The following is a 26,562-nucleotide window of genomic DNA, read 5'->3' on the forward strand; positions in this document are numbered from 1 at the left end:
CCTTCCAGGTCCAGCTAACTGTTACAGAACATAGACCCAGGTAAGGCTTACAATGATTACCTATGGGTCAAAAGGAAAGTTCTGTTCTGCAGAGATACAGCATACACTCAGTATTTACACTTAAAAACACAATGCCCAAGAGTACTGCTGTTCAGTCTGGAAAGAGTAGAAAAATAGTAAGCATCTGTTTCTATGGGATTCTGACACCTGGACTAGCATCCCTCCTCCTTTTCCCACGAAACCACTCCACTGACTGGAAGATTTTCAGCGCAGAAACTGCAAAATCTGATCATCCGATCCTTCAGCAGCACCATAAAGAATAATCAAGGTTGAATCCCCATTCTGCCAGGTACTCCATCACATTGGTTACCAAACAGTTCTCTACTGGATCCCTGAAGATCCCATATTCTGTTCCATACATCACTTGAACTTCAACAACAGAATCATTAATACTAGCACTGAATTAGAAAGCCAACCTGGATTCTCAGATCTATTGAATTTGCACTGCATGGCATGAGAAGTGATTTCCATCTAAGCATAACTAGATGCAGAAACAAACAACAATGCTGTAAATAGTCAGTTTTGATAAAGATACACACTAAAGCTTTCAAGCCAAGTACTTCATTTATGCAACCAATGACTTAAAAGACCAAGTTTCAGGTTTGCTAACACTGACTATGCAGGTTCATTTTAAATGTATCATATTAATGTACTCTCTAAGCAGTATTTCACAGGTCCTCTGAAATTATGTAAATCAACCCCCTTCCTGTTTGGAAAAAGTTAATATTAACAGCAACACTACTACTCAGCACAGATATGGATCACTTAGGCACTGGGTTACAAAGCCAGAGTACCTATACCGATTCTGCCATTGACCCATTTGCTGAGTGAATATGAGTCATTTATTTAGCCTCCCCATGGCCTTGTGCCCCTTCTGATCCTATGTCACTCTCATATTTAGATTATAAATTGTTTGTGGGGTATGTGTTTGCACAACGCCCTTAGCACTTGGGGCTTTGATCTCGGACGGGCCTACCATGGGCTCAGCACAAACAGAGATTGTTACTCACAGAGCAAAAAGACTTTCATGAATTAAACTTGCACTGAATTTAGAGGAGCATTATTTTTCTTCTGATTAAATGAGCCTTGATATAACCTATATGATGGAATTTCTTTTTTTCACTTGCATAAGGGACCATATTATCAGAAAATGTTTGCACACAGCCACTAATGATGGTTCTGTCAGCAGCACTGTCCATTTAAATACATTCTAGTTTTGTGATGAAAAGGCAGCACTAGCAATATTGCTAACTGGAACACTTAACTCTCACCTGCAAATCTCCTGTTCAAGCTTAAGAGTATAACCTTGCTTGGCATGAGATAGGACATTATTACAAAACCAGACGATGTGGCTGCACCTTCTGTTTTATAGTTGTCTGACTAAGAGAGGCTTTCAAGTTCTGCTTCACAGGACACAACTAAGAAGCAAAAACCTGCATAGATCATACAGATCTGCAAGTATAAAAGGAGAGGAAGGAGTGACAAGTCTCTCACATGACAATCAAAGCACAGATTCACATGCGGTTTCCAGTCTTCAGGACACAGGACTGCAGACAAGGATGTCTAGTTAAAATTGCATTATTCAGATGCAATATTTTCTTCTCTCTTCTGAATATAAAGCAGAAGCATAAAGCATTTCCTCAGAGTGTCTACTTCAGTGCTAGTGCACTCACAACATTCATACACAGTAGTACCTACATGACTGAGGCTGGATGCTTCACCGCACAGTTGGTAGGAACCAACATTTTGTAGTATCACCTGTAGCACAGAGATGTTTGGAGTCCAGCCAGAAGGGAGTCTAACTCAGATCTTTGTCCAATTTGTCTAATGAGCATGCAAATATGCACGCAAATCAAGGTCTTACTAGAAGGAGAAGACAATATAAACATATTATTGCTAAGGTGACAATGTCCCTCCTGGAAATTTTAACTGGCCTTTATAGACCAAGCTAACTACTAGCACTCAGTAGACTACACTTACGTACTATCACTACACCACAAAGTTTAAGAGCTCATTTTTCTTGCAACATCCTCTCTCTCATTTCAACCCTTGGCTCAAGTGGTGTCATTCCAGAAATTGCTGTTGAAGTGCAGAGAAAAAAAATAAAATTTCCTGAAGACTCAGCACTAATTATTTCTCCCATTCTTCCTCATTGGTCTACAAAGGTCATGTTAGTCCTTTTACAGCCTTGACTTGGAACAGCCATCTACACCGCAGTGGCTGGAGAGGTGTATGCATACTGTTATCTTTTTTGTCTGTAGTTTCACAATTCAGTTCCAGTAAAAACAGTGCCTTTAATATCAACATTTATCAGTTTGTTTTTAAAAGGACTGTCAAATTCCTTCTTCTCCCCACTCCACAGACTGGTATTTTTATAATGTTTGCATCAACATGTGATTTCAGTGGGATGACTTCACCTTGCTATTTTTGCTTTGTTAATTAGAAAATGTAAAATATGACATAAGTGCCAAGGATTAAAGAGTAGCTGCCAAATAGCTTACCCCAAATTTAAGATGCATTACAAACTTTACTAAAGCCTGATGCTAAGGGTTCACATACCTTACTCTACGTTTTGAGTGTTTCACCGAGTGTTTTAACACTTTTCCTTTCCTTTTCTTAAAAATGTTCACTGAACTAGCAAACAAAAACAGAATGGCATTAATGCATTCCAGTTTCATTATCCAGACTGAGTCTAAATAAGACCTCCTCCTCTCCCTTGCATAAGGYGAAAAAGAAAAAAACAAGATGACTTTTCTAAAGTTCCGTTGTTTAATAATTTGACTTTAAACACCTTGAAACTTAGGACAAAATTACTGCTGCTCAGAAAACCGCCTTTTAAAGAAAATGTGTTGTTCTGAAGTTGGTATCTGGCAACTAGGAAATTGAGTGGTGCTCTCAACACATGGGGCCTAATCTGCAAAATTCAGGTGTACATAATTTTGGATTTTGCAATGAAGTCAGCATGATTGATCTTTTCCGTGAACAGTCACCAAGCTTATTCAAATGAGACCACCATGTCCCTCATAATATACATAGCGCACCTATGAATAGGTCCCAGGAATTCCAGCATACTCTCTTCAGCAGGTAGTGGCAATTTGACACCACACAACATAGTGGTGTAAAGATCCAAACTATCCTAGTAATACATAGTAAAACATCTCCAGACACCTACAYTACGCCAGCAGCAAGCTTATAATATGTAACCACAAAAATCTAGCTATTTAGTTTTCTACTTTGTTTTTACCAAAAGCTCAAAGGGCAAAAATTGATCTACACAGTTTTTGAACTATTTATAGTTACATTAGGTAACTGTCTCACATACAGGCCAGATCCCAATCAGGCATGAAGCAGTCCAGTTACACTGAAGTCAGCTGATTCATATCCATGTACTCCAGCCAATCATCTGTGGCCTTTGCATACAACAGGCAAAAATGGAAGCTGAGCAAACTACAAAAATCTGCCAGTCTGTCCCACAAGGTCTATYGATCATTCTCCATTCTCCCCTTTGTTTTCCACTTCACTTCTCAGAAGTCCCACACCAGCGATCTCCAACTTTTTTCTTTTCATGCTGACACACTTTGTTCCCTCTTTGATACACAGCCACCACTGCTATTACAGAGTTCTAACCAACTTGGAGCATATCTAAAAACATGCTTAAATTGGCAAAGTAATTGAGGGCTTCATTTCAGATTTATTGCCTAGTATGCTACCAATGAGGGACCCATTTTCCTCTCCCTTGACCAGGAATAAGAAAGTTCAAAGACAAAATACATGGACCTAGCAAGCAGACTAAGAAAGTGTGATTTCAATATCTCATCTCCCAACAAGAACAGAAGATAGAGGAGAAAGATTACCTTCAAATAAACCCGTCATTAGTCATAATGAGACTTTCCCCCTCAGTACATCAGCCAAATCTTGTGTGCAGTCAAGTGTCCCAGAAGCATGGGCTGAAGACTCCTGTTACAATTCCCAGCAGTGACTTACAGATAGGTTCATTCTACATATGTGACTTCTGATCTAAGAACAAGCTCTGTAACCAACTGAGTTTCAAACCCATCTACTATAAATCTATTGGAACAACTTTCAGAACATCCCCACCTCCCTTTTTTTAAATAGGCCAAGCATGTTTCTAGAAACCCAACAGTTAACACAAAATTTAAGTGTGTTTTAATATACAGATATCCAATACACTCTTACAGCCACTGCATAATTGTGACAGTTTGCCAAGTTTCATTTAACAAGTATTTGTCCTTCATAACTGCAAAGTTCTGAGGCAGAATTCTGTTATTTAACATAAGATCATAAGATGTCTGCTGACAAAAGATCCAGCTATTATTGCTTGGGTGCCTATTTTATTCACAGCTATGCCATCTGGAACTATTCTCTGGAATCTCATCAGTGAGGCTGCATTTGTCATGGATGCCCTAAGTTTGATTGTTTTAAGCTACTCCCAACTTTTAACCCTTTGTGAAGTGGGGAGGAGATGGATAATTTAGTGCTGGAACAATTTCATTGAAAAGTACCTAAGGAAGCTAGCAAGGAGCAAGAGCTAAGTAAGAGTTATAGTTCCCAAGGGGCTCGCAAGATTTCATTTTTAAAGGTCCTTAATTTCTTGAGAGAGAGCAGAGAGCTAAACTGAATCAAAAGGTTCTGTTCTCACTATGGAAACCATCCTGCTTGTCTTGATACAAGTATAGCTTGAGTTATCAGCACATGAAATTGAAAAACTATGGTAGCCTGGGGTACAGAACTATGCCTTGCTGTCCACAATATGCTTCCTCTTCTCCTTATTTTAATTACCCAACATTTTTTGTTCCTCAGAGAGAGAAGCACAAGCTAAAATTGCTCATTTTACAAGTTATTGGGTAGGGTGTCTATCACAATTATTGCTGACATGGCTTAATGGCCCACAGGATCCTCTCCAGTTCTATGAGACATCCCCTGCAGAGTGTCTTTGTCATGCAGAAATAATGAAGGCTGTTCAGTGTGAACCAGGTGCCCTGCTGCCGTGGTAGAAGGTGCTCAAAAACTGCTGGTGATACCTTCCTTTCTGAGAGTATAAGATACAGACAAACCTGGCCAACTACCTGTAGTCACACACACCTGTCTTGCAACTGTCTGTATTTGCCAAGAACAGTGATCTTTACACTCAACTAGAAGCCATATTTCTAATGTGACTAGAAAAACAAAATACTTTTCCATAGCAGCACACATGGAAGTTACCAGCAAAGTTAAATTTGAATGTGATGGTTAAAAGTATATTCCCATTTCCCAGGAATTAGTTGAAGCATTAGATAGCGAGTTAAGAGCAGGACATGCAGTAGTCAAACACCTCCAGGCTATTACAGTAACACAGGGAAAAGGGAAAGGAGAATGTGAGTGGTTTCAGCTAAACATTTCAGTTGTATTTGACAAAGCTGAAAGGAAAAATATATTTTACCTCTGCTTAAGAAAAAAAAAGTTAGTTACTTCTTTGGGACTCTGCAATCATGATATACAACAGGCTGTGCAGCTTCACAATCAACATCATCTCCACTTCCAGAAGCGGACTCTTCTGTGTAAGGCTCATGTTTTAAGTGACTGAAGAGTGCCAGTTCATGTGCCAATATCAGTCATGGAGTTTCTTAGCTAAGCCACTGTGCTCAAGTGATGATAGCAAAGACAGAACTCCCACCCTACTGCTTCTTACTGTGATACTCAGAAGTGTGTCAGTTACATGAATAGGCACACTATTCCTGGGGCTCCTGGGAGCAAGATTCTGGGCTTCCAGTATTCAGAAAGCAGCATGATTCAAAGGCCCTTTCCTATGTTATATGGGAAAAGTTGCCACAGATCCATCCAGCAGTGATGAGAAAAATCATACAAGTAAGCTTCCTTCCAATGAGAAATCATTTTAAAAAATGGCAGTATTTGAGGTCATGCTTATATTTCACCTAAACTATAAAGCTCATTTCTACATTCAAATGGAATCTCTATTTTAGACCAAGCAATTCTGACAAAGATTTAAAAATGCATTTTTATAATAACAAAAATCCTTAAAAAAAAAAAAAAAAGAAGTAGTCAAGTTTAAACACATGTCCATTTATCCTTCCATAGGGATTTTAACAAGTTTCTCCTGTCACTTTAACCAATTGCTAAAAACATCTGCGCCATCTGCCCTCTGAGCCAACTGTACTCTCAGGAAATGCACTCAACTTGATTTTTCACTTCACTGAAGAAGCAAATCATTTATGTGACAAGAAACCAACATTCCTAAGAAAAGTTGCAACTTCATCTTCAGACTATGCTTAAGAAAAGCTGAGATGACAAGGAAATAGTATTCTTATTTCTAAGTGCAGCTGTAACAGTGGACAAGCAAAAAAAAAAAAAAAAAGAGGCCGTGTAAAGGCTTGCAAGCATTTTGTCTTCTTAATTAGCTCAGCACAAAAAGGCTGCCTAGTCCTTTCCCAGACATATACATCTTGTGTGCACACACTTTCTTCCCTACTCCACATTCCTACCGTTCACAGGTATCTCAGTTAGACACTGCAGAAGGTAGTGAGAAGATCTCTTCTTTCAGGATTTGATTTTGCATTTCCATGCAGCCAACTCCTTTTGATCCATAGACATGTTTGGGCCCTTTTTCAGTGATGTCTCTGGCTCTTTGGCCTTTTTCCATTATAATCCAGTCAGTTCTTACTCTTGCCATCTAAACCCCAGACTCAGATACCCATTCTCACATGAATGCACAATTTTAATCAGATTATTCACAAAGCATGGCACTAAACTCAAGGGTCTGCGAATCCAGTCTGTTATTAGGTAGGACTCCCATTCCTCCCCAAAAAGGCATTTGAAAACCACCTACCTTTGCACCGGCCACGATGTGTCACGCTCAGACTTGATTCCCGGCACTTAGCTCTCTGGTAGTCACACATCGACTCGTATGTTCTGCCATCAGAGGCACAGAGGGGCTTGGACTGGGACCTGGAGCAGTGCAGGTTACATTGAGGGTCTCTATCACGGTCACTTATTAAAAACTGAAGGAAGTGAAAAAGGGAGGGAGGGAGACAAAAAAAACACTGGTTTTGTTTAGTTTCTCAAAGCAAAGCATAGTGTATTTTGTTTTTATGACAATAGCAACGTGGTCTATAATGCTGTTTAAGCTGACTACCAAAGTCAACTTTGCCTGAAAGGAACTTAAAATGAAACACGTATGTCTTTAAAAAAAAAAAAAAAATTAAGGGTCTTTGCCATTCCATTTTCTTTAATGGAATGGAAACATTACTCACTCTGTCTCACCTCTGAAAACATAAGATGTGCAAAGCCAAACACAACTCACTYGGGAAGGGCAATACTGAGTCATATCAGCCTAGCTTGCCCAGTGCCCTGCCACAAACAGTAACCAGTACCAGGCATTTTAGTCAGTGGTGCAAGAAACTTATCACTGAGGCTGGAGGAACCCAAACAACCTATCAAGATTGGCCCTGGTAGTTGAGTACAGATGCAGCTTTATATTCCCAGTTGCTTGTTTTTAAAGCATTCTTTGTATCATCTCTGGATACCACCTGCCTCGGCATACCTGCACCCTCCCAAAGCCACATTTCGTTCCCTCCTGATGACATCCTGCTGAGCTGACAGTTGCATTCCATCCATCCCACAATCCAACACTATGTGAAAAACTATTTTCTTTTATAAGTTTTGAATTTGCCATCTTTCTGAATGTCTCCTCTTCTTGAGTATTCAATTCAGATGTGGCTCATTATTTTGTATACACATACCCTGTCCTTTCTTGTCAGTCTCTCTCAGGGCAAACAATCCCAATCTTTCCATTCTTCCCTCAGAAGATATTCTCCATACCACTATCACTGCTGTTTCCATTCCCTGAAGTCAGTTGGGCTTCTGCCTTATCTTTTGGAGATGGGGCAACCAACACCACACAAGTGAGTCACTGAGTTTTGATGGTCTCCATTTTCTGTCAGCTTGTTCCCTGCAAATGACAACATCCCACGGTGGCCTATTGTTAAACCCTCAGCTGTACTCTAAGTTGCCCACAGGGATACCTGGATCTCTTTTTCAAGTTCATACTCTCTGCCCAGGAACCCTGACTACAAATCCCTCTGCCATAACCACTGGATTAGAGTTTCAGCAGGACATTATAGTAGCAGCACCTTTCACTTTTCCACTCACTCCCCATTCTACCTTGCTTAGCAGTTAGTCAGGCCTTTAATTACTACCAAATCCAAACACCTGTTCAAAGGAAGATTTCAGGGGACTCTTGAAATGAGTCCCATGAGGATTAAGCAAGGAAAAGGAGGGAAGTTAAAGCCATCTCATACTTCCCCTTCCCAAGCTCCTCTCCCTTAAGCCTCTCTTGAGCCTGAGGGAATCCAAGTTCCTCTCTAACACACCAACATCCCAGCTTGCTGCCAGAGCACTTACGAGCTCAGCAGTTCAGAGCTGGCTGGCAAGTGGGCACTGACTGACACCCTGCTTGCATGCACAAAGCCATAGCTCTCCAAGTGTGTTGATGGCTGGATGCCTTACAGGGAAGTGTGAGTCATTGCCATAATCACCTTGGTGTTACAGTTGCCTACAAAGCTGTCTGTTCTATGCTTTGAGGTTAAAGCTGTTGAAAAAACATTGCCTGAAGCCTAGTTTGTGTTGGTTTTTAACCACTCCAGAAACAGGCATCCCTGAAATTTGTTTTTTGACATTAAAAAAAAAATCTCCATCCCCTTTTTTTACCCCCAACTAAATGAGATGAAAAACAATTGAGAAGTTCAATATTTTCATATAAAAACATATTAGCTCTGTACTGCTGGATCTTCTGAGGACTCTTGCATTACTAAAAACCCATGACAGCTGGGAAAAGCAAGCAAAGTCTGCACTTGTTTTAGTTCGGGTGGGGCAAACCTTTTATTAAGTCTCATATGTCAGAGACTTGCCAAAATTTGCAACAGCACAGAGGTTTTTTTAATGTTTTTGTTTCTTTTCTGCTACACTTTCTATAATCTGGCAACACCTGTTTGAAATGGGAAACTGGAAAATTTAAACCTGAAGGCAATTTTAAATGTTTTATAGCGACCTGGACCAGACTGTAAAAACATTGTAAAGCTGGACCTGATTTTTGCCCAGTTCTTGTCAGGGGTCAGGCTATCACAAGTTTGCTTGAAATTGCTCTAGATGCAGTAATGTCTTTTTTAGCACCCAAAGTGCAAAGCTCACCAGTGACTGTAAACATATACCAAGAAGGAACAGACTGAAGATGCTGAAGACTCCTCCCAACATGTGATGTCAGAGAACCTGAAAGACTGGTAAGACTTTTCAACTGTCTATATAAACACTCTTTAAAAGCAGACCTGCCTGATAGTACAGGATGGCATACCTATAGTAGTTAAACATTTCATTTTAGAAGGAACGGTTGCATTTACCATTTATCACAACTTTGAGGGCTTGAACTACTGGCATGAAACTTCGTTTTTGCAAATTCCTTGTGTCAGAAACTCAGTTCTACATACCAGAGATATCCAGAGGACCACCTAAAAAGCTAGAATACTGGTTTCCAGCATCAAATCATATTATGAACTTATTGAAAACTCAGCTTGTATCGCACAAACTCACCCAAGCCTTCTGTGGCCTGCACCAAAATACTGAGTACAGATAGGACCTTAAGGGGCAGGAAAGCCCCTCCTCCCAGAAAGAGAATACATGAAGAACAGAAAGCCTCTCTCAGGCAGCTGATACTAAAGAGCTAAAACTAAAGCTACAGAACAGCTTTCTTTAGGTGCCTCCTCACAGAGGGATAGAGAGGAACAGCTTGACATTGATTAATTGAGAGGGCCTGAGGAAACACGTAGAGTGCCCCAATGCAGTCTGTGAAGTTCTTGCCTACCCAAATTAAGCCAAGAACCACTTTATTAAAAAAAAAAAAAAAAAAAAATCTAACAAACAGAGCTGAAATTTCCACTTCTGCGTAACTTCATACAGGCAAAAAGCCTTTTTAGCATTTGTAATTTGGATTACAGTAGTGAGCCCACACAGCATGTTAGGTGCTTTCCAGGCACTGAAGATGCCACATCTGCTTTGCCAAAAAAGTTTATAGTTTACATAGTTGCACAAGATGGTGCTTGTTTTGTTCAACTATATTATAATTGTAAAAGCGTGCATTAATTTCCAGAAGGATCCAGGATCATGCCTGTCTAATCAAGGTTCTTTTCATGTGACCAGACAGCACTGCCAGAAAGACTGGATCTCCTGGAGATATTACTGAAGGGCTTCAAAAACTCTCCCTTACAAGATACGCACTCCGCTGCGGTCCAGAGCCCTCATCTTTGCTTGGCAGCCCTGACAGCTTTCAGATAATAAAATGGTTATTCTTTATCCATTTTCTAGCTGATAAATGTTCACACTACAGAAGCAATCATCAACACAGACCATCCTCAGACATTTAACATACTAGCTATCTTAAGCATCTATCCACTCCTGCCCAGTGCAAAAAGTTCTCTTGCTAGCATTTTGCCTCTCCAAAAGTGCAACAACTATTCTCCTTTGCTGTAGCCTCAGCAATGTAAAGAGTAATACACTGGATGAATGCTGAACTATATTCCTGCTCATTTGGGGAAAGAAACAAGTCAGAGAGGGATAAGAGCAACTGAATCCATCATTGTAACAGCCAGGACTACAATTCAGGAGTTACTTGTTCCCAGTTCTCTATTCCAATCTCTAACAAGCAGGCACTTCTTTTCCAAGCAGAAGCGTAACCCTGTTCTGAAAGAGCACCTCACCAGTCACAGGAGTTCGCAGGAGTCACTGCTGGCCCAGGCAGATGGTTGTGAGTGATGTGCATGGGGCGCCCTGAAGCCCGGCTATTGACCTTCACCAAACACAGCCAAAGTAGTAACATGATTCTCTTGTCCCTTTAGTACTAGGTGGAAGAGGAGCACAAGAAAGTTTTTTGCCTTTAACACAGAATGTCCCATCATGATGACCCTTGAAGCTAGAATCAAAGCTTGATGTCCTAAGAACCTCAAGACTCACACACAGACTGTGCTAACAAAATCAACATTTGTGGAGAAGCGCTTGGTGCTGTACAAACAAATACACAATGTGACAGTTCTGGACTCAGGGTAAAAGTAACCCTGCAAGCATGTGGATAGCAGCAGYGGGTTTCCAAGCTTTATCTAGAAATAAGAGAAATCATTTTCTTAGCTCTAAGATATCTTGAAGTCTCTTCTTGATATCTGTATTCTCATTTCCTTCAGAGCAAACTGCATCTAAAACAATGAGACTGGAAATGGTGACACTCGCTTATCAGTCCTTTTCTCCTCCTCTTACTCTCTAAGGGAGAACTGTTAAAAGCAGAACTATAAAAAAAAAGTCATCTACAAAAACTGTCACAAAGATATCAGAACCAGTTTTTCAGGGAAATGTTAGAATTGACCAGATTGCAAATGGTATCTGTTAAACATAGACCAAATACTGAGTGTAACACAAGTCTCAAAGAATATCTGTATTATAGTAGAATTTGTACTACAGTAGAAGGTATATTAAGGTACCCTGCACAACTCCTACACCAATCAGTTTAAGTGTCCCTGCCCTAAAGAGCATCCAGTCTAATGCAGCTCTCAGAGCATCCCTTCATGTCAAACTCTGTATCTGTATAAGGATATAAGCCCCCTCCTTTAGTAAATACATTTACACAGGTGCTTGCAGTACCTGCTTCCCAAACTACTTTTTGCTTCTTCAGACTTGAAAAGAAAAAGGAAAGATAAGAGGTCAGAATAAAGTTAATTTTGCCAACAAAGCATATCTGTTCTTTTTCTCCACACCTCAACACCACTGCTGACAAACGACAAACACTGATTAAAGGGTTTTTAATGCCTGTGAAGGAAAGCAGACTCCCTGCAGCTGCACAGCAGCTGGGAACACTTGTATTATTTAGCAGAGAAAGGTCTGACCCCACAAGTGAAAATGAGCTTGGTGGTCATTCATTCTACTCACCATCTGGGTACATTATAGGCACAAACACAACTGCACAGCTCTTTGTGATGAGGGCAACAAGAAATGGCCAAGGCACTGCAGTTCCAAAGTGCTTTGGCAAAACTTCAGGGGAAAGAGGGAGTGAGGGACACAAGTGACATGAATGTGAGAAATTGGAAGAAGTCAATTAAGAAACAAAACTAAAAGACAGGGGTCCACCACAGATCACAACAGAGGTGCCTCAGCTATTTTAYAGCTTCACTTCAGATTAGTAGCACAAGCTGCTGCCTAACAAAACCAGGGAGGGAACAGCAAGCACAATGCCTCATTCCAATATATAACAGCCTTTTAATTTAAAGGCGCTTAGAATATATCTTAAAAAAAAAAAATCAACCTAGGTATGTTCATGTCACACAGTTCACCCACTCACTTGTCTAAGCTCTCAGACTAGCCTAGCTTGAGTACAAATATTCTCCGCAGGAAAGCTGTACCATTTTTTATGTTAGAAGAGAGTATAAACTTCTGGATGTTTTCATTGTTATTGGAAAGCAACATTTCACGTTTCCTAGTTTTAATCTTGCTGACTTCTGCCTTGCTTTCAGATTCCAAATGGGTGCAACCAGCCACACTGGAGGTTCCAGGTGCTCTGCAAGAGAGCTAGAGCTGAGGCCCAGTTTAATCATGGCTAGACTCACAGCCCAATGGCAGGGAGCCTACAAAGCCCAAGAACTTCAGCTTCAGCCATAGGTTCAGGACTGCAGCCAAGTTTCCTGCCATGGAATCAGAGGCATAGCAGTCTTCAAAAGTGTCAAAGACACTGCTCTTAGCCAGAGACCTGAAATGCTAGGCTTCTGTAAATGCAGAAAGAAGTCTGAAAACCTTAGAAACTCTGGCAGAGATGGGTCTATTAGAGCTTGCAGTCTCCCACATGCAGATAAATATCAGCCAGCCAGAACCACTCCCAAAAAAAACACAAATTCAGGGCTAGCTTTCTAGGAAGCATGTTGTGTGTGGGAAGGAGGTTGGGGGGTGGGGGGACAGGGGGGAAGGGTGATTTATTTCAATATTCCCTTTTAGGAAACTTTCATAAGTTTATATTTCATTCACACCTGGACAGGAAGCAGTTTTAAAGTGAAGTTGCTCAAAGGCCTGCATCTTAGCTAGTTCCAGTCCTTGCCTAGGTGTTTTCTAGCATCCTACAGTTTTATACCTAGACTTAAGTTTTTCCAAACAAATTTTAGAAGGGCTCATCTCTGTCCCCAGATTGGAGGGTCTTGTGGAAAGGATATTGCAATGCTTTCATTCCTTGAGTCATCACACCTGGAAAGTGAAGACTCTTGCTTCAGTTAAAGCACCACTTATGTTTCAACTCCAGGCCCCCAGCTGTGCAAACAAGAATGGGTTCAAAGCACGCAGCCTGTGCTTGAGGATGGAGGAGGCTGGGCAAATGTATGGGACCATACCACAAAGCAGACAAATCATATTTATGTATTTGAGTTCAATTCAAGACAAGTTTCTCCCCTTACAGGCTAGAAACCTTGTTTTTCTATGGTGATTCTCCTTCCCCTCCTGCTCTCCCTTAATCTTTTATATAAACCATCCCAAGGGAGGAGAGCGCTCAACTATTGTGCTTCATCTGCTAACTGACTTCTAGCTACAAAGTAATTTGTGTTTTTCTTCACAAACTGATCCTCAAATATGATGGATACTCTGATTTTAGAAGATGAAGTACTAGATCCAACAAAGTTGCCTAAGGACCTATTTGAGGAGCCCACCTGAACTAAAACAAATGGTTCAGGAAGAGTTGTTAGAATTTAACCTAGTCTCAGAGAAGCTCTGCTGATTTTCTTCAGAACAAGAAAAAGCCATTACAGTGAGTGAATGAGCCTGTGAAATGATATCTCTACTGCTTTTATGTAAGTTTATGCAACAGGTACAAGTGTTTAACTACGGTTGACTTGTAAGAAGAAAAATGACAAACAGACATCAAGCACAAAGGTTTTTGTTTTTCTCTCCAAACAAACAATCCCTTCTTTCACAGGATTTTTATTCTACTTACTAATATCACCTTTATAAAAGTCACTTCAAATTTATAACATACAGCTTGTCTAAGCATCATGTAAATTGTACCATAGATCAGTATGCTGATCAACTGAACCATGGAAAAAAACAAAGCTTTAAACACAAAACAGAAGTCCCAGCTAAAGTCATATTTCTAACACAAATCTTCTAAACCATTCTAGTAAGTTCAGCAATATTGACATGGAGACTGATTTAATTCCTTTGAAATAACAATACTTCAGCTTCTGTCAAAGCTCAATTTTCCTAGTCAAAAGATTATTTTTGCAGCCAAGATGACATGCAAGCCTTGAACAAATTTGAGATTTAATTTAGTTTGTCAAACACATTGCCAAGAGAAGGCATGTTTAACTTGGACTACTTCTTCTCATTAGCTTTGCTACTATATGTGTTGAACCAGATAGAAAATAGATGTTTGCATAGTCAGGCAGTGAATTCCTCGTCCCAAAGGAAACCACAGCAAAACTTCCATTGCCATAAAGGTAGAATCTTGTCTCTAAGAAGCTGTATTGTTTAATAACCTGATCCAGTCCTTCTGGTTTAGGGAGTCCTCTGCTTATTCAGCATAACTCAAAAGAAAAGAGTTCAAAATATCATCCTGTATAACTCATGCCAAATTAGTCTCTTCTGGGTAATCATATTCCTTACTTTAGTTTTTCATAATGATAGCTGAGGATGTTCTTTTCTAGAAACTGTAGAGGGATCACACTTCATGCTGTCACTAGAGGGTGAAAAGTCAGCTATCTCGCTGTAATGGAATATATTCTCTCAAAAAATAGCTCTCAAGAAAACAGCAGGGTTGCTGTATTTTCAGGTGTATACTTTAATAAAGGCAAATATCTCCAGCAAGATTTCTGGGAAAAAGTGTTCCTTATCTCTACACAAAGGTTCTCATGTTCATGAGTTCTTTAAGCCATTGCATATATTCTCCACAATCTGGAGCAAATCCGCTCGCCCCTGACTCCCTTGAAACATGGTAGAGATTTAAAAACCTGCTTTCTCATCTTCCACTGTATAAATAACTAAACATCAACTCCAGGCTCTGCAGAGTTATGTGCACTCACATGCAAAGTTTAGCCACTTACAGAAAGTGGCTATGAAAACATTTTCTTGGTCCCCTTCCCCCCCCCCCCAATGCTAACTCTAGGATTGGCTGTGAGGTCAGCCTCTGTAAGTCTCTTCCATATTTGTGAGAGCTTGGAGTACTGCAGACAGAATGGGCAAGTTGAGGGGCCCTCAGTTCTAGGCTCTTGAAGTGACAGAAGATGGAAATCCACTTACTTAGATCCAGCTGTGTGATCTACCATCATCCTCCCCTCCTTCTGTATTTACTTCCTAGGTCCCACCAGCTCTAGGGGAATTACTATTGTTGCTCTAAAGCAACAATAAAGACCCTTCCCTGAATTTGTCTCACAGCTTCTATTAATGGGAAGTTGCCAGCATTACACTAGTAGTTTTTAACATGCTGTACTGAACAGCATGACATCTTCTTTCAAAGGACAGAAGAGTATTCTAAATGAAGTTCTTACATGAGTCTGTTATGCAATATGAAGCTACATGTTGACTACAAGCATGTCCAACTACAAATAAGTTTGGTTAAAGCATTCTTYAAAGAATGGCCTGTTGGATGAAGTACAAGTTCAGTTAAGTTTCCATTTTCCAGCCTACCTGAAGAAAGTCAGTAGCCTGGTAGCTATAAGAGTCTCCCCTTTAAATGCAAAAGCACTAAAAAAATTGGCTTCATCACCTGACATTAACTCTGCAAGAGCCCCTTGAAAGAGCTGTCTTTCTTTCAAAAACCTCAAAGTACTTTGCTCTTCCCTTCCATGATTCTTCCACTCTAGCCTCTCCCCACGGTCCAGGGCATCACTTCAGTTATTGGCCACAGGTACAAGATGCTATTACTGTGAACAAGGTAGATATGTGAAGATGACTACCATCTCTGGTAGCCCTCTGCTGCCTTCTCTGCTAGGAGATCATCACACAAGGAGAGGTAAAGATTAAACAGGTAACTTGCAACCATGGTTAAAGGGGGCCAAATTGTCTTCAGCGTTGAGCTCCAATGGAAATATAGCTATCTAAGGGGCACTCCTGCTTATACAGAGCTCAAATATTTTGAGATTGTAGATCTTCCAGGTAGGAAAATGCCACCCATTAAAACTCCATAGCCCTACAAATTCAGTCCTTCTTAAATCAATTCTTCTGAAAAGCTGAAAGAGGCATTCACATTGAAGCTGGCACCTAACCTTCATTATGGTTGTTGCTGATGCTGCCAACAGCAGAACCAAGAAGCAGGTATTAGAARTAACTGAGCTCATTACTTGAAAACCAAACAAGGGCTGACCGCCCATCAGTAGAGGTACACTAATAGAATGCCAAGACTAAAATTCCATTGCACAGAAGGGATATTGAAAAAAGGAGGGTACTATGAACATTAAAGAGTTCACCTTTCTTAACTGTAAGCTTACCCTCACATCATCCTTAACCAAAGATAACTCTGGGTGAGAGGTGGCTGCTCAGAGTAGCAGGTTGTTCTCCACATTCTATTTTATGTCATACATACCGTCATCAACACTTCAGTTTTTTAAAGCTTCTGAAGATCTATTACTACTTTGGTCTGGGGGACATTAACCATATTGACACATCTCCTTCTATAAAAAAGTCTACCCTGGCATTTCCAGAGAGCTACTTGGAGTTGGATCCTGGCCCCATCAGCTAGACAGAGTAACAAAAGGAGGTTGTCCTCATTTACAGTTATTCCTCTAAAATGTCAAAAACAGTGAAACTGAAAAAGACAGGAAGTTCATCTTGCTCATACAGAATATCATGCTCCCATGTTAAATAGGGAGTAGCTGATCTGGCCAATACTATGATAACAGCAGGTTTCTCACATTTAAGGCCAGCCTTATTCCAGAGCTCTTAAAGGTTTTCTTAGACTCTTTTCTAAGATCTTAGAGGCTGTCTTATCACCCCTGGACTTTAAGCCTGTGGATTAAGAGGCAACAGTAAACATGTGTTCTCATTAGCAAAAGTATTAGATGCTCAGTTAATAGCTCTGAGGTCCTCTTCCCTCCCCCTATGAAACACTTCAGCAGTGATGTTCAGTCTAATCACACATGCAGGTATTGGACACTAAAGTCACCCATGTCCAATTTGCAGATAGGCAGTTTCAGAGACTCAGCTTTGTTAGAAGTCAAATGACAACTCTCAAAGACATGCCATTTAGAAGTCTTAACTCTTGCTTCTGCAAGCAAGGCAGAGACTCTTCAAAATCATGCTCCAGTAGATTGATTTTTGGCGAAGATCCCAGGCTTGGCTTCTTAACACTCACTGCTTCATGTTCCAAACCCACCTCAGTGGTTTCCGCAGTGACCCAAAAGATGCCTTTATCTAAGGAAAGGTTTAAATACAGAATGAAGAAATATCTTTGTTAACCAAGGAAAGAAACAAGCCAGCTAGGAATTCAGAGCAAGAGGGAAAGAACCAGGAAAGCATATGCAAAACAGAACTGAAACTCCTGTCAAAAGTCAGAAAAAGCAAACTTTCCCCACAAGTCCCCAAGGGAGAGAGTCTGTTTTGCTGCTTTGTTCTGCCATTGCTCGCATTGTATTTTACAGTGTTTAAGTGGAAAGAAGGGAAATACTGTAAACTTAAGTCAAATGCTTCCCTCAGTTTTGTAGGGGTAGCCACCCACAGAGTTCAGTCCTTTGTATGGATTAAGTGCTGGACAATGTTTCTTTGGACTGTTGGGCAGTCAAAGCTTTCTTCTGGGACAGCACAGGCAGCAGCAGAAGAGATTTCCCCAAAACTGAAGTCTTTTTGGACCACAGCTGGAGGAACCTGCTGTGTGCAGAAGCCTCAGGATACGATCTTAAGTTCTGCCAGTATGAAGTCTTACTACCTGCTCCCCACTCCCATCTCAAAAAGCAAATCATATACAGTATTAATATGATCTAAAACAAAAAGCTTTCCATGACAGACAAGATGTATGCACTAGCTGCTTCAGGAGTAGCAAGAGCAGTTCTAAGATGAAATGCTTGTGTAAGGCAAGAATGAAGGATCCTTGTTAGCTCCTCCAAGGTTAGCTTTAGTTCTGCCATCTGTCCTCAGCAACAGACTACATTCAGAAAAATGTTACCGTACACATTAAAGAGTAAATACATTTCTCCACCTCTGCAGACAGGATTCCTTTACAGTTACTTGCATCCCTCTTCAGACTTGCAGCAGTAACATAGCTGCTGATCACCAAACTTGAAGGGGGGGAGGGGGGGGAAGTCAAGCATTACTACAGCTACAGCAGTGCCATTTACTGCAGATTCAAACTAGGCAACACCACTTCAAACTAGCAAGTTGTTAATATGCAAGATTTTCTAGCTTCTTCGAGTAGAGTTCCCCTGTGTTTTGATGGTTTGGGAGTAAGATGCTGTATCTTATCACTATCTGCTGACTATTACATTAACATGACATTCTTTTTACAGTAGTCAAGAGTATTTTCAGTACTGAAGTGACAGGCTTGTTTGTATGCTGTTCCTGGCAGAACCTGTCCTGGTGAGATGCTATGAGGAAGATCACTGAGCTGTCAGGGTCACTGCTGTAAGACTCCAAGTTTTCATTTTTTAATATGTGGAAGGGAAGCACAAGAGAGGTGCCTTCAGAGAAGAAATGCCTTAAAGGTATCTTGATGCTGCCCCAGGTCTTTGGTATGAGTTCCCCCATGTATCCCCCAAGATACAGAATTCCTTTCCCATCATATTGCTTTCCAATCCCCCAACCCACCATGTTATACATGCACTTAATCCCCACATCCAGCAGAAAGACATTAGAGTGACTGATCTCTATACAGGCTGTTCACTCTCAGGTTGAGAGTTTTTCAACATTTTGTACTATAGAACTGTTTATTTTGGCATCTGTTTACTTTCAGCTTCCAGGAGAGGCTGATTCCAGCTACACAATTATTTTTCACACTTCTGGTGAGGAGCTGCTGAAGGCTCATGCTGATTCCTTGTTGCTAGAGACAGACATTACAGTTTTCTTATTCTCTGTGGAATTAAGCTTTAGAACATTTCTAGCTCTACAGTATTTCACCTTAAACACAAGTTTACTTTCATTGTCACCAAGAGCCTGGTGGTTGCAGGCTCTCCAAGCCTCTGTGGTTTCTCCATACATGAGCTGTCCTGTCCAGGGCTGTTAACTCCTTTCATGTTATTAGCTACCTCTAGCCCAAATTCACACAGAAATCTCAGGTTAACTTCCCTCCAGAACCCTAGTAAGTGCAAATGGAAGTGCTCAGCTAACTTAGTGCTACTGCTTGTATTTGTGTCTCCAGCTAAAAAAAGAAAAGAAAAAATCTAACATACATATTGGTCTATTTTTGCAGTCTGCCTCCCAGAAGGGGGCAGAGTATCAGTTTGTTAATATTAGCAARTACAAGACCTTTGCACAATAAGTCTTTGAAACAGATAATTGGCAAGATTATTGCACTCTCTCATCTTCCTTTTCAGGGCATGTTATTGAAAAAGCTGTGGCAGAACAGCTGTGGCTTTATCTGGATTCCTCAGATTTTCTGGATCTCTTTCAGTCTGCTCTAAAACCCGGCCTCTGTACAAACACAGCCTCAAGTCTCACTGGTCAAATTTCTCACAGTGGACAGAGACCAAAACATACATTTTTAGTTAACAGACTTGAAACAGTCTTTGATACCAGCTCCTGTGTACAGTCTTTGTGGCTTCTTCAGACTATGAAATGTAAGCAGTGCACATATCAGCACACCTGGAAGGGTACAGTGATCATCACCTGCACAAGGTTAAGCAGTTCTCATTCTTAACACRTTCTACAGCGTAAGAGACTGCTGGGTCTGATTTCATCTGACCAAAATAATCAAGGTGGTTCTTCTCAAAGAATATCACCTACTTTTCCAGGCAGATACTGAGTCGGTTTAGGTCACCTGAGACCCAATATAAAATCTGTTTTGGTTTAAGAAATTGGGCTGGAAGTTGCACTAAAAACTAGATCTGTAGATTCACCAGAAATGGCTCTGTACCTGAACTAAGGCCTATATAAAGATGAGCCCAGAAAGAATAAAATGGCACCAGCAGGAAGATTAAACAAACAGGGCTTGCTTTTCACTGAGCAGCACAACAGAAGGGTAGGCTGCTTACCCTCAAGTAGTGTGCTATCACGAGCAGTATAGCAGGCAAGATAATACATGGGCAGGGAACAAGGGGCATGAAGTATCAGTAACCACTTCTCCCCCCATCTGCCACAGCCACCCATGCAGAAAATACAGCATGACCTTCTCCCCACCTAAACAAGCAAGACACTAGCAAATCATGCTCCCTCACCCTGCTCAAACAAGTCTCAGGAGAACTCTTTCAATACTCAGCACAGCTACAAAGTGCTACAGACCCAGCACTGTTAAAAATCTATAGATAGCAACAATGAAGGCCTAGGCTGAGGTCATTCCTTCCCCCCCCCCCCCCAAATAAAGAGCTCAGTACTACTGAAACAGTGGCAAGACAAACATGTAAGTCAGAAGTAGCAAGGGCTGCAGCCTCTCAATCAGCTTCTGGTTGAGGAGCATATTTTACAGTAAGAGACCATTCCCCCCCCCCCCCGGAAATCAGCACCTCTTCAAGATGGAGAAGAGGCATCACAGACACTAGCTGTCTTAGACACTGAGAAGTCTGAATTTCACAAAAACAAACAAAAAACCCAACCCCTACACCTTGAAGTGTTGAATCACAGATCATCCCACTTCTGATGAGCTTTTTGGTCCATATCTGGAAGCAAGAGATAACTGTACAGACAATCAAGTTTAAGAGCAATCCAGCCATGCAAACAGGAAGACAGGAGTTATAAAAACTAGTTTTATGTTGTTTGATAGGATTCCAGGCAGATACTGAGTCAGTTTAGGTTATGTGAGATCCAATACAAAATCTGTTTTAAGAAATTGGGCTGGAAGTTGCATTAAAAACTAGATCTGTAGATTCACCAGAAATGGCTCTGTACCTGGCCTATCTGTAAGCATTTTATTGACCCTTGAAAATTAAAAGTTTCATTACCTGTAAAGATTCCACTCTGATTCACTCAATCAGTTTATGCTTGTCCATCCTGATTTTGTCCAACTCCTGCTATGACTAGCTACTCCATGTGTTTCTCCACTCAAGTCTTCATATATCCAGACACTCCCAGTTCCTCACACTTGCTCGCTCTCTCACTCTTTGCCTTTGCTCTCTTCCAATTCCAATCCTCTTATGATTCAGGGAGGTCCAACACATTTAACCACCTCTCTTCCTATACCTATTTGGAAAATGCAAAGACCTTTGAGAAAAAAAATATTAAAAGCAGAAGAATCATCTCTGCTCCTCCCAGCTGAACAGTTTTACCAGCTCTTGTGCAAAGGAAGACCACTCATATAATCCATTTTGGAAGATTCTGGTATTTCTTTAGGAGGTATATTAGCATCTTCCGGATAAAGTTGTCACCAGCTCTTGCACCAGTCTTCCTCCCAGACTTATTCACATGCCAGCCTGCTGGTTCATTCCCAGCCCTCAGTTCCTTCTCCTCCCCCCACTATTCTCAATTTGCCTGGCTGCCTACACTTTTTCCTCTCATTCCAATACCAGTTACAAACCTATACAGGCTGATTAGCCAGTTGCTCATTTAGAATTCAAATAGGGAGGAAGTTATTAACAAGACTTTCAAAAACCCTAATTGCATTCAATAATCCAGCTCCATTGCTGGACAATTAACTTCAACCCCCAATCTTCTTTTACAGATTACAGCTCAAGTACCAGCATATTCCTTTGTTTTTACATGTCTTCTGAATAGAGACCACAGAAGTAAGTCAGTTTAATGTTGTCCTGTTTTGATCCATCAAGCCAGATGACAAATTCTAAGTCTCAAAACCAGATGTTATTCCCATTACTTTTCAGTGACATGGCAAGATAAGTGTGGTTTTGTTTCCTTTTGCTAACAAGGCCCTGGATATCACTCCATTGTAAACCACTTGCCAGGGAGGCAGTAACTCAAATTCTTGCAGAGATTTTGGGAAGCACCACGCAATACAGTTACATCTGTATATTAAGAGAGCACCAAGAGAACATTAACATTACCCAATAAAAAAGAGTGGGAAAAAGCAAGAAAAATAAGTCATCCTGAAGAAAATATGAGATACCTAAGAATAGTAAGTTGCCCTGCAAAGAATCTGTCTCTGAATTCAGCTACCTTCCCTCCAGAGCCTGCTAAGGGCACAACTATGTTAGGACTCACACAGGACTAGGACTCACTGCAGTTCCCAGGTCCGGCTGTGAAGTCTCTGCCAAGGAGCTTCCTTCCTCCCTCTCCCTCCCACCACTGGAATTTCCTCATTTGTAAGTGGAACCCAACACAACCTTCTTAGAGAAGTTTGGAGGGTAATTTACTCATCATTAATCTCTATGTAAAAGGGAGGGAAAGTTTCAATAGGTAAAGCCAGAGCCAGATTTTGAACACCTGTGAGCACAGTTTAAGGGAGGGAAGGTCTAGAGTTTGCACGCAAAGAGGCTGACAGCAATGTTTGGCTCCAAGACGCAGATTTATATCCCTTATTTCATCATTCTCCATGTTCATAAACAGACTTGGATTCTGTTACAGAGTATGAGGACTGCCTATCTTTCAGAGCTCTCCAGCTGAGCACTGGTCTTAAAATGGAGTCACTTAAAATCCTCTAAATTGCATGAATCTCATGTTTGTAATCAGCAAATGGACTTGAACTTGCTTGAGAAAGCCTTGGACCAGAAGCTGTATATTCTTCCGTATGGAAAGAAGTTTATTCAGAAGTGTCAAAGTGTTAGTATAGATCCTTAAAAACCTGTTACTGAATGAATATCTAAAAAGCAGGAAACAAAGTTGGAGGAGAGTGTTTCCCTTGAATCACAGATCACCATGTACTAGTGACACTCACCTCAAACACTTYTACCTAAGTTACCTTCAGAGCCTGCCAGTTCAGAAAGCTATGCAATGCTTCAGGTGGTTAAGCACTTGTAGAAAAGCCTAGTTTGAACTGGGAAGAGATTGACCCAAGAAGTGAAACAACCATCCTCACAGAAACTCAGTACAATTAGTGTGAAACCAGAGATAAGATTTTTTTTAAACTATTGTCTTCTGAAGATAATTCATTTAACCTGAACATTCCATGAAATGATGGCAGCTCTGATTAAGACTTCTAGGCAGAAAGCTGCTCTTGTCCAGTACTTGTGTCAAATCAAAGAGACAGCAACAGGGTTCCTTCTCCAGAACTGCACCCTGCAAGGCAAAGGACTTGAGACTGCCTTCTAGCTCAAGAATTAGGAAGCTGCTTTTATAAGAGGAAATATAAATCAGTACCCAATCTTTGCAACATTTTACAGGCTAAACCATATTGCTCAATAGCTAGCAATTCACACAAATTCATTGGTCAAATTCATTAGGTACATAGGTTAAAAAAAAATGAAGAAGCCATTCTAACTAGTTAATCCTATTTTCCCCTCATTTTATTTCTACTTAGGCAGAAAGCTACTTTAAGAACATAAGAAACCAAAGCCAAATATTACTTGCAGGCAAAAGCAGTCATCAATATCCCATTCTTCCCACATAGTACTGAACAGTTTAGGCAGAAAGATACCCATACAGTTTGGGGTAGCCCTACTCCTGCTGTTGGTATCGTGACAGATTCAGGATTACGGACAATACTGGAATTCCTTATCTTCATGTTGGTGGTTGTTAGCCAGGACCCCAATAAAATGGGGATAACATCCATAGCAATTGCTACCCCAAAAGCAGTTGTACCAGGATGGATCAATGCAGGCAATGCATAGCTAGGCACCTTCCTGACAGGTTCCCTTTAGCTAGGCTGTGATTTCTAGGAGTTGTCTCTGGGCATCTCACTATTCTCCACCCATAGTTCTTCCTTCAGTTATGTCTATTTCCTGATAAAGTTTGCCACTGAGGCTAACACTGGCTTTCTTCCTCCCTATAAACACTAGGAATAAGGGGTGCCCGCATGCCTTCCATCAGAACTTGCCCACTGAAAGCAGTGACATTGTTGAACACGCTGCTTTTCCCACTGTAATAGTCTAGTTTCCTTAACTGGTACACAGGATGCAAGAGCCACAAGCCACCTGTCCCAACACAACTATATAGAAGATCTGCATTGCAGAAGTATGAGGGCTATTTGAAAGACTTAACAGTTGATCATAAGCTCCTGCAACACATTTTTCCACAAATGTACTGACCAGAGAGCCATGTATTTGTATTACTCTTTAACAAGATCTGTGTGAAAAGCAATCCCCACAGAAAATTATGCAACAACAGGGAAAGTCACACAAGTATCAAAGTTTGATGTTATTCCAACAGCTTGACTGGAAGAATAAGTCCTCCCACAAGCATCATTAGCAGATCTGTTCATCAAGCTCTAGACCTGTCCCCCTCCCCAAATACCTTGCAATTTAAAACTATCTACATCGAGGTCAAGTAGTGGAAGAACATCTGTTTCTCAGAGAGAACTGAGATTCTAAAGTCTACAGAACTTTTCAGCTTACGAAGCTTCACACCTGCACATAAAAACTTGCATTAAAGAAACTAAGCATCAGGAAAAATACTGATAGCTTTAAACAGCTGACAGCAGGGAGAACAGGAAAGGAAAAAGTATGAGGTCAAGTGAAACTCCAGCACAAGAGTCACAGTGGATATTTAACTGGGGAGGTCTTTCCTAAGACTGTAGAAAAAAAGCTCTTCAAATAATGCTCATCACAAAGGCTGTTTTAATTACTCTCATCTTTAAATCAACCCAAGTATGGTTTATCAGGAGTCATCTCTATCAGTTTGAATCTTTCAGTCTGCTTGAGTCTTTCAGTTTGAAAGTATCGCCCATGATCTTCTGTAAGATTTAGCTCCTTGCACTTGACAACAGAGGAGACAATGCCAAGATTAAGCTTTTTCCTTTCTGAGATGTTTTAGAAGCAGTGTGGACTGCACAGCTAGTGCCAAGGCAGCTCACAGATAGTATCACTCCTCTACCTCTTGCCTCCTTCCCCCTCCGTAAGAATTCTCACATGGCAAGCATATGCTTCTGCAACAAATCAATACAGCAGTTATCATGAATTCTGTTTCAGACATTTAGTGCCTATAAATAAGCAGCTCAGAATAAACTGAAGATTAGAGAAAACAGCAAGAGGCTACTGCATCTCATACACTCTTAGATAACTTCTGTCTTCAGCTAGTAGCCAGCAGACTGCATCCAGCCTCCAAGGCTGAGGGATCTCTTGCCACTTAGCAAACCTACCTTTTTCACTGGAGCTCTGGGTGCAGAAGCAGTGTTGAGGGGAAGGGCAAGTTCTACTATCATATTAGCCTGTCCTTTGAGTAGTCAGCACCTCTGTTTCCATTATATCAGTATACAGCAATGCTCTTTTACTCAGCATTCCCAATAACAGCTTCAGTACCCAGGAGCAAAGAGGGACACATCTACATTCCCATCCCAGGGCATTGCTATTTCAGAGGCTGCAAATCACCCTCAAGGGACCAGAGAAGGACTGCTTGCAGGCAATCATTAATATGCTTTATGCACCAGCTATGCTCCCCTTCCTGTTTCCCATACCCCCAAGTCCTTCTCCATTTCCAAATGGAGAGTGGGTTTACTAGATCCTATTCCCCTATTTCAGTCCCAGGCACYAGCCTTTGCCCCCCTGCCAAGCATTTCCAACTTGTCAAGTCCAAAATCCTAGTTTGCTCCTTTAATTACAGGCAAAGAACCATGCTTATATCAACATCTTGATCAAGTTCCTTGAACTCAAAGCTCACCTTTAATCCTATATGAAATGGGTCTGACAACACAGGGGATTTATTACCAAAGCATCAAATAAACATATAAAACAGCAAGAACTATTTGGAAGAACAATTTTATTTTATTTTTTTTGCTATTGAACACATTCCTGCTCTTAAGTGAGGACATACCAGATTCTCTAATGTAGCTTAGTCAAGGTTTTACCAGGCTGCAGGAATGATATTAAAAGAGTTTCTTCTCCGCTGTTCCCAAGCTGTAATACAGAAACAGGAACACCCCAGACATTCCCTGCTCTTGTTTAAATTTTAACACAGGGATTCTCTTAGGTGCTGTGCAACATTTAAACAGGACCCCAAATTATTCTTGTTCAAGAACAACAATGGCCAAGCTCCCATCAAATGCAACAGGATACATATTTGGTTGCCTTCTATGAAATAAAGGAGACTTATTAAAAATATCAATTTAAAACATCATCTGTTCTCTTGGCAGGGCCTAAAAACACCACTCATTAACTGGCAATTGCATTAGACACTATCAAACAGCTGTTTAAAGGGGATATATATTATAACAGTGTGCTGTGCAGCTTCAGAGGTTTTGTACTTCTAAGACTTTTTATCTATGGACTACAGCATATTTATTAGGAAAAAGGCTCCACCACATAC

General features: G+C 40.8%; 1 protein-coding gene across 1 annotated transcript in view; it reads right to left on the reverse strand.

The window, feature by feature from the left end:
* Positions 1-26,562, reverse strand: part of SMOC1 (SPARC related modular calcium binding 1) — a 133,557-nt gene that overhangs the window by 81,116 nt on the left and 25,879 nt on the right. Inside the window, exon 3 of the mRNA XM_026060989.1 lies at positions 6,905-7,076. Within this exon, the coding sequence (XP_025916774.1) occupies positions 6,905-7,076 (172 nt within the window). The remainder of the gene's footprint in view (positions 1-6,904; positions 7,077-26,562) is intronic.

This window comes from Apteryx rowi, unplaced genomic scaffold (genome assembly GCF_003343035.1).
Source record: "Apteryx rowi isolate R43461 unplaced genomic scaffold, aptRow1 scaffold_173, whole genome shotgun sequence".
Classification (NCBI taxonomy): Eukaryota; Metazoa; Chordata; class Aves; order Apterygiformes; family Apterygidae; genus Apteryx; species Apteryx rowi.